At 36.7% G+C, this 9,404-nt stretch overlaps 1 protein-coding gene across 1 annotated transcript; it reads left to right on the top strand.

The window, feature by feature from the left end:
- Positions 1 to 4,885: 4,885 nt before the first annotated feature.
- LOC128047846 (lysozyme C-2-like) lies at positions 4,886 to 9,177 on the top strand. Its single transcript, XM_052640235.1, has 4 exons — positions 4,886 to 5,081; positions 6,286 to 6,450; positions 7,771 to 7,846; positions 9,111 to 9,177. Exons 1-4 carry the CDS (start codon positions 4,886 to 4,888, stop codon positions 9,175 to 9,177), a joined length of 504 nt encoding a protein of 167 aa, XP_052496195.1.
- Positions 9,178 to 9,404: the final 227 nt, after the last annotated feature.

Below are 9,404 nucleotides of genomic sequence, written 5' to 3'. Positions count from 1 at the left end.
TGGCCTGTGAAGAAAGCTGAACGCCGAAGAATTGATGTTTTTGAACTGTGGTGTTGGAGAAGACTCTTGAGGGTCCTTTGGACTGCAAAGAGATCCAATCAGTTCATTCTAAAGGAGATCGGTCCTGGATGTTGTTTGGAAGGAATGGTGCTAAAGCTGAAACTCCAGTACTTTGGTCACCTCATGCGAAGAGTTGACTCATTGGAAAAGACCCTGATGCTGGTGGGGATTGGGGGCAGGAATAGAAGGGGACAACCCAGGATGAGATGGCTGGACGGCATCACCGACTCGATGGACGTGAGTCTGAGTGAACTCTGGGAGTTGGTGATGGACAGGGAGGCCTGGCGTGCTGCAATTCATGGGGTCGCAAAGAGTTGGACACGACTGAGCAGCTGAACTATACTGAACTGAATGGAATCAGATGCCATGATCTTAGTTTTTAAATGTTGACTTTTAAGCCAATGTTTTTACTGTCCTCTTTCACACTTAAGAGGCTCTTTGGTTCTTCACATTCTGTCACTTGAGTGGTATCATCTGCATATCTGAGGTTGTTGATATTTCTCCCAGCAATCTTGATTCCAGCTTGTGATTTATCCAGCCTTCCGTTTCTCATGATATACTGTGCATACAAGTTAAATAAGCAGGGTGAAAATATGCAGCCTTGTTGTACTCCTTTCCCAATTTTGAATCAGTCAGTAATCGGTATATTAATTCATTACCCAGAAGTCTCAGCCAGAGTAGTCAAACTCCTTTCAGTAGGTTCACACATTGCAGGCTATCTTTAAAGTTTTACCCCAGGGAGTTCACAAGGATACTTCTCCCTTCGTCTCAATAATTTACCTCCCCTCTCTCCTGTATTAGAACCCTGTTTCCTAGAACTCACTTATTCTATCTTATTTGCTTTTTTTAACTTTTATTTTTTGGCCAAGCTGCATGGCTTGCAGAATCTTAGTTCCCCAACCAAGGACTGAGCCTGGGCCCTGGAAGTGAAAGCACCAATTTCTAGCCACTAGACTGCCAGGGAATTCCCAGGAATACATCATTTTGTAATCTCTAGAGACATAAGCCTTTATATAGTACATCTTTTTAAGTGTCAAAAAAGATGTTATTAGCAGATTCAAATATCTTTCATTTCTCTAAGAAGTCAAAAAGCAGATAAACTTAAAGCTATGTTTGATAATTAATGTTTCAATAATTTCTCTTTTCTGAAAATGACCTACATATTCAACTTAAGGTTACAAAAAGATTTTGGAAACTATTTTTAAGTAGGTATATTTTATAAAACATAAGGATGGTTGCAAAATTCATTTATAAACTTTTCCCCACTTATATCCATTTAATCCAGGTATTCTTAACAATTATGCTGAGTTGCCATGGAAATTTCATGAGATACTAAAATTAACCATCATTTTAAGTTTTTGCTTGTTGACAAAGCAGGCAAGTAGCAAAAATCACAGAAAGAAAGAAACTTAAAATTTACATGTCTTTTTTCCTTACCATATTGAAGTATATTAAAGAAATAATTTTTATGTAAATTGAGTTCTTAGATGGAATTTGTAATTTTATCACCTCAAACATCTAGTAGAGATAACATAAACTTATTTGATGACCCTAATTTATTTTATTAAAAAATATATTTAGTTGGTTATTTGCCTGCACCAGTTCTTAGTTGTGGCATGCAGGATTTTTGTTTGCAGCATGTGGGTTCTAGTTTCCCAGACCAGGGACTGAACCCAGGCCTCCCTACTGGAAGCTCAGAATCTTAGCCACTGGACCACCAGGGAAATCCCATGACTGGTCTTAATTTATACAAGTGCTTCTATTTTCTTTAAGCCAGTTAAACAGAGCCCTTTCACAAGTTTTTAGGAATATATCCAGAGGGAGAAAAATATCCCATATCCATAACATATATACACAGATAAATATAGACTTATAGATAGATGCAGCAATCTTACAGCTCTCAATTAAACATTTTAATTTTAACCACATTCAGGTACAATAATACAAAACTCAACAGCTTATGAAAGAATCGTTAGCTCTAAATGGTGTTTCTGCAGATGGAACAAGTTAAGTTTACACACTCAGATGGCTGTCCCGTTTTACCAAGATTTATGGATACTCCTTCTAAGATTTTTACCTGTCTTTAAAAGGTAATTTTATGAAGGCTGTGGACAAAATCTGGAGTAAGGGAGCTTATGGAAATATCAAAGAACAGTTTGTTTTTAAAATCTATATTTTTTTCCAGTCCCATGTTTGCTTTAGGCAACAGTTATCACTTTGGATGCTTGCATTTCAAAGATATGGTAAGGTCAATATTTCTATAGCACTGTGAAAAAATTGTAGGGTTTATCTAAGAAGGAATTCAGGAATATTTGCCTATTATCAGAAATCTAAGTCAATTACTATAACACTTTGTTTAACAGAAAGATAGCATAGTTCAAGGATATTTAAATTTAAAAAAAAAATGCTTGTAGCGGAGCCCCAAAATACGGGAAGGTCTGGACATGGTGGTGTCTGCTTAGAATATAACAGACAATAAATCAAGCCTACCTGTGCATTTTCTGGACTTTTGCCAAAACTCTTTGCCAGCTATCTTTATTTAACTTTTTATACTTGCTTGATGACATCTGCAGTTATTGATGCTTATTTTCTGATCTTCCCCTCCTACTCTTAAGAAAATGTTTTTTTTTTCCCTCACACTAACGAAGGTATTCTATACTTATCTTTCTCCTTCTTTCTTTCTTTTGGTTGCAATTTGATCTTCCCATAGGTAAAAATAAGATCTTTGTTAAAATGCGAGCTCTCTTAAAATTCCTTTTAGGTGTAAAAGTTTAAATCTTAAGTAAACGTATTCCAGTTGTGATTCTCAACCAGTGAGTCTATTATGGCTTGAAACTATTTTTAGGATTTAACCATGGACACAAGAGGTGTCTCTTAAGAAATGAAGCCCTCTCAAGATCCAGAGCCACTCCAGAGAAAGCCTAAGGAAGGAAAGACCTTCCTTGTTATATGTGAAAAAGAAACCTCTATCTCCCACAAAGTGAGACACCTTGAATCACTGATCTCCTAACATGTGTTACCTGAAAGGGGATACTGCTATGAAAGTTTTTCCTTCACAAGCCCGGTAACGAAGGTAGAGGCGATAGAGGCCTTTAGAAACTGAGACCACTTGTTAAGACAAAGTCCTTTGAGAGCCAGCACGGTTGGACAAAGAGAAGGTTGCCTGTCACTTACGGCTTAGGCTCCCAGCTGGCTGGCCAGCTGCAGATGCAAGCCTGACAGACAACCTGCACCTCCCGGGTGGCAGAAACCAGAGGGAGTATTCTCACCGGTGACAAAGCCAAGTTCTCAGTTTGTAAAACAAGGCAAATAGAGATTCTCATCTTATGGCTTTTCATCTTTATGGCAAATGACAGAGTCGAAGAAACATAACTCTTTCTGGGAGGTTAAGAGTTAACAACTATAGGTGTTGATTACCAAAACCAAATTCACAAGAGTTATGATTCAAGATCTCTTTTCACAAATGTTTTTCTACTGCTGCTGTGAATTCAGAAAGGAAGGGACAAGGAGAAAGTTTTATCCTCCTCTCTTGAGTGCACTACAGAGAGCTGGGAGACTGACAAGGTAAGAATTCTTAATTTCTGCTGATCTGTTGTTGGTTATCCCATATCTCAACTGCAGTCTCTAGGGAGAGTGGAGTGTTCCAGCCTCTCACTGTTCCATCCTCATCACTAGAAACCGTACAGGATGAAACATTTGTTTCCCTTTTACCCTTGTCAGTTTTTGACTGGGTCTCTGTAAAAGGAAACAAGTATATTAACATATATATCTCATGTATACTTATGAGAAATGCGGAGATGAGTAACTCAAAGAAGTGCTGGAATTTGGATTTATAGATCATCTTGACAAATAACAACATATATTGAGAGGAGACTACACAGAGAAAAAGAGTTCTAGGTGCCAAGGGTGCCAAATTTCCAGATGATAAATACATTACAAACTGATGGAAGATAATATATTGTCAAAATGGCTGTTCTGTAGTCTTCTGGTGCGGTCTTGAGGCGGGTAAGTGTTAAGGGTTGTTTCTGCACAAATTTATGTTCTGCTTTCAGGATGATAAGCGGAGGAGAGAACATTTCTAGGATCTGATTCTTCTCAATTGCTTTCAGCTCAAAATAATCCTTGGGCAAAAGGCAAGATTTTGGGGTGGCATATTCTGTTATTCCTCTGTAGGTTTTACTATAAAGTTCTCTTGGTTTACAATGACACTTTATGTCCTAACATGGAAATTGAAGTAAGGTATTATCAGAAAGGAGTTAGGAACGTTATTCACATGATGCTTACTGATTATAATAAGATATAGATTTATAAATTACAAATTTACAAGAGACAGCAAAAGTATTTAGTATAAGAATCTGGCTGAGCAACATGATGCTGTGCTATATACTGATCAGAACAGGCAGTGTGCCATGTTCTTTTGTGAAAAGTATATATAAAATAATTTTAAGTGAAAAAGATAAAGACAATATGCTGCAGACATATAAAACAACTTAAAGTAAATGCATGTTAATCAAAGATGGGAGCTCATTTTCAGTTGAGTAAAATGTTCATTCAGGTTTTTTTTCTTTAAACTTGCTCAACTTCATAATAAAATAGGAGGAAATTCCTCTTTTGGCAGTGCTAATCCCAGTTTTTTCTGAGCAATGTCTTTAAGCAATCTCATTTCATTATTTTCTTGCAGGTTAATTCTTAGAGTATCAGAATATCTCTATTCAAATGTAAGAAGGAAAACTTTTAAGTCAGTGGACCAAAAAGCTCTTTCTGTTTTCCACATATCTCAGAGGGTGGAGCGACCAAACCAGTGAGATAAGAGGGAAGTGAAAAGATGTTAAATAGCAAGTCCAGCTCCCGCTGGTCAGCCTGGAGGTCTGGCTTCTCAGTCAACGTGAGGGCTGTCCTTATTCTAGGGCTTCTCCTCCTTTCTGTCACTGTCCAGGGCAAGAAATTTCAGAGGTGTGAGCTTGCCAGAACTCTGAAGAAGCTTGGATTGGATGGCTATAAGGGAGTCAGCCTGGCAAACTGTAAGTTAACTCTTCTTCATCCCCCAAATAGGTAGCCAGGTGTGGAACAGATGCTAATAGAGAATGAATAATAAGGAAGGGACTTTGGGTGAATGGCTTTTTTCTTTCTTGGAGGGTTTGTATACTTACATCAACTTGTTCCTTTAGAATCAGATGTACAAGCTGAAGGACTGAGGCATGGGAAGTTCAAATTCTATACCGTTCTAAGCATGCCAGGTTCCCGTGTACTCCTCTAGCACCACTGAGTTCGCCAGCTGGCACATGAAGGCTGACTACAAGATACATTTCAGCCCCTGGGATATCTCTTTCAAGCACTTGGTGTCTGACTCTATCCATTTCCAGTTTAGAAGCTGGGTTCTTCAAGCCTGAGGAAGACTGTGTTTTTTCTCATTTTCAATCCCCCTCCCATGATGTTGGGCTTTTAACAAGGTTTTTTAAAACTTACATTGAGCTCTTAAAACAGGGATAGTTAAGAACTATTTCCCTTCAATCAGTATCTATCTGAGGATCCCAGAAATGCGGTATGTAATGATGTTTTATTATTCTGACTCTAGCTCATTAATTATTTTTCATTTTCTTACATAGAATTCAAGATGTTCCCTAAGGAAAAGTCACTCTATATTTTAGTCCGTATTTGTCAATGTCATCACTGTATTTTTCAGGTAGAATTCAGACATTTCCCCTCCATAACTATTTTTGAGTGAATGAGCCAATGGCTAGATGGATGGATAACATAGTCTTTCCTATTCAATGATTCTTATTGTCTGGATTCAAATTTGATACCCAAATTTACCTTTAGGTATCATAAGAAATTTTCTTTCTCCCAAAAAATCCTCATTTTTCCTAATAAAAATTTTTTTCCACTAGTGTATACATCTGCATCAAACAACCAAACCCACTCAACAATTCTGTTGATTTTCTATTCTAGGCTCAATCTTACTTGAGAGATGGGAGCAGAAGAGCATCTTTTAATATTTTTTAAAAATATATCGTTCCATTGGTATTACCAAATGATTTGCCAATGAAAGAATTCTCTTAACAGCCCTTTAACACAAAAGTGTTAAAATATTTCACAAGGAAATACATCTCTATACGTATAAATAAGTCATTATTAAAGTAGAATTAGTTAAAATTGAACTAATTGGGCTGTGAACTCGAAGTCTAGTTGTGTTGCTGTTTATAATCTGAAAATATTTTTATTCAGGGTTGTGTTTCACCAAATGGGAAAGCAGTTATAACACAAAAGCTACCAACTACAATCCTAGCAGTGAAAACACTGATTATGGGATATTTCAGATCAACAGCAAATGGTGGTGTAATGATGGCAAAACGCCCAGAGCAGTTGACGGCTGTCACGTGTCCCGCAGCAGTAAGACAAGATGATGTTGAGTGATGGCTCAGGCCCCATCTGGTTATACCTATAAGAATAGAGATTCAGCAGAAATGAAAATGTCTTGAAGAGTTCATTAGGGACCTAGAAGAATTCCACCATAACTTCTGTAAACTCTCTATTATCCTTCTCCTAATTTCTTAACTAAGAAATTAAGGAACTCGTATCTTAGAAGGTTGCTGTTTGCTAACATACAGGTTAATTTACACATTTGTTTAATTGGAGTGAAATAAATATTCTATTGAGTTTCTTTTGAAATAGAGATAACATGTGCAATCTTAGCTGCACAAAATATTGGAGAACAATCCAGAATTTATATTGTTAAAATTTTATACATTAAAATTCCTAATAAAGAAGATCAGTCTAAGAATATCTTTTGTAACCAGGTAATTTACTTTAAAAAAAATATTTTGTGTTATAATCTGTGAAGTGAAAGTCGCTCAGTTGTGTACAACTGTTTGGGAGCCCATGGATTATACTGTCTATGGAATTCTTCAGGCCAGAACACTGGAGTGGATACATATATGTTCCTTCTCCAGGGGATTTTCCCAACCCAAGGATTGAACCCAGGTCTCCTGCACTGTAGGTGGATTTTTTTTTTTTTTTGTAGGTGGATTCTTTACCAGCTAAGCCACCAATATATATACATCCGTCCCACATATGAACACGTAAGCAATGTATTTCACATAAAAAGAAACTGTAGTAAATTTACTGCTTTACAATATGCTCTTTATTATACAAAATTATTTTTGTCAACAAATACCAATCTTTATTATATTTCAAGAAGAATAAATTCCACAAAATAAATATTCTATAATTTATCTATCCAACTCACACTCTTAAGGACTTAGGCTATAAATTCTCCTTTTATTAATTGCTTTGAAACATCTTCTACACACATCTTTGGGTGCATCTTTTATTATTTCTTTAGATTAAACTTCCAGTAATAGAATTGCTAAGCAAAAAACTGCTAGAGCAGTTTCTGCTTGTTTTTTTTTTTGTTCTGTTTTTGTGGTGCATAGTAAGAAAAAGAAGCTTCTATCACAATATTCAATAGTTCCAAAGGTTCCAATGACTTTGGAAAATGAGAAACAGAATGCTTTATTTCATGCCAAATTGGACGGAATAAAGAAAGAGTTTTCTCCCAACATTCACAGACACACTCACTCTTAAAAAACAATTTTAGCTGTTTTTTCCTCAACCTAAGAGAATTTAGTTGTTCTTTGGTCAACTGAAGAGAATAAACTTAAATGAAATTTCTGTGAGTGTTGTTTTTATTTCTCACCACATTACTTTCATAATTAATGGAAAATGACATAGCTAAAGCTGTAGCATGTGCAAAGAAGATTGTCAGCGAGCAAGGCATTACAGTATGGTATGTTGTTTTTGTTTGTTTGTTTTCTCCTTCCAGTTCTATTGAGATGTAATCAACATTCAGCACTGTAGAAATTTAGGAAGTATAGCCTAATGATTTGACTTACATACATCATGAAATTATTGTCACAATGTTTAGTGAACATCCTTCATGTCATATGGATACAGAATTAAAGAAATATAAGAAAACTTAATGTGTGATGAAAATTCTTAGGCTTTACTCTCAACAGTTTTCATTATAACATATAGCAGTGTTAACTGTATTGATCACATTCCAAATTACATCCTCAGTATTTATTTATCTAATTTCTAGAAGTTTGTAGTACCTTTGACTGCCTTTGTCTAATTCCTCACCCCTCAGCCTCTAACTCCTGGTAACCACATATCTGACCTCTTTTTCTATGAGTTTGTTTGTATGTTTGTATTTGAAGTATAAGGGACCTACAACAGTATGTAAATTAATGTTACAGAGCACGGTATGTGTTAAGCATTAAAGAGGAGAGCTGGGGACTTCCCTGGTGTCCAGTGGTTGAGCCTTCTTGCTCCCAACACAGGGGATACTGGTCAGGGAACCACTTGCCATGTGATGGAGCAAAAAAAAAAAGGGGGGGGTAATGGGGGGCGCTGGGGGCTTTTGGCAATGCCTCATGCCAGGTGGGATTTTAGACCCCGACCCCACTACCAGGAATCAACCCCCAACCCCAGCATTGGAATGGTGGAGTCTTAACAACTGGATCACCAGGCAAGTCCCAGGTGAGAGCTCTTTTATCCAACTTATGAGAGAAGTGAGGGAATATTCCCAAGTACGCTACTGAGAACTGAAAATTATAGCTTTAAGTTTATGCTTAATTTATTACATAGAAACAATCTATTTTCAGTGATTCAGAATCTTATTCTTTTACTCCTCAATTTATTTTAGGGGATTCTAGAGTTTTTAAGGTTTTACAGGCTCTACTAATTCCTTGTCATATCTTGAAATTATTTTGGAATTAAGTAAATGTGGAATGCACTCTGCAGTTGTGTTGTGGACTACACGGGACTCACCATTTGTGTTCGGCATTCTGTGCCCTAGTGAAGGCTTGGGGGAGATGTGAAGTCCTTGGTATACATGTCTCCAGTTAATAAATAGCAAAACTTGGATCTGTCTGTAGACTCTGTTTCATGTACTGATAAACTATTTTGTTCTCCCAAAGGATTTGAAGTATGTATATTACAATGAAGCCATGTTTTAGCCTAAGTACCATTTGTTTCATCTTTCTCCATAGGGTGGCAGGGAAAAGTCATTGTCAAGACCATGACGTCAGCAGTTATGTTGAGGGTTGCACCCTGTAACTGTGGAGTTAACATTCTTCAGCTCATTTTGTCTCTTTTTCACATTAAGAAAGTAATAGTTGAGTGAAAGCTTATATCATCATTCTTTCAAGCAGACAATGGTTTTATAGAAGCAGGAGCTGTGGTCTTTCAAGGAACTTAAAATGTATTAATATACTACTTGTTTGATACTAGGCCTACAACATTTTTGAGTTTGCTATTAGAACTAATGCTGATGAATATTTGCC

This window comes from Budorcas taxicolor, chromosome 5, assembly GCF_023091745.1.
Source record: "Budorcas taxicolor isolate Tak-1 chromosome 5, Takin1.1, whole genome shotgun sequence".
In the NCBI taxonomy this organism is placed as follows: Eukaryota; Metazoa; Chordata; class Mammalia; order Artiodactyla; family Bovidae; genus Budorcas; species Budorcas taxicolor.
This window is presented reverse-complemented; position numbering and strand designations above follow the sequence as displayed.

Excerpts from the sequence above, each read along its gene's own strand:
- LOC128047846 (XM_052640235.1), top strand. The coding sequence starts at position 4,886 with ATGTTAAATAGCAAGTCCAGCTCCCGCTGGTCAGCCTGGAGGTCTGGC. Across the intron at positions 6,451-7,770 it reads CTGTCACGTGTCCCGCAGCA|AATTAATGGAAAATGACATA; the intron begins GTAAGACAAGAT and ends CATTACTTTCAT. Across the intron at positions 7,847-9,110 it reads GAGCAAGGCATTACAGTATG|GGTGGCAGGGAAAAGTCATT; the intron begins GTATGTTGTTTT and ends CTTTCTCCATAG.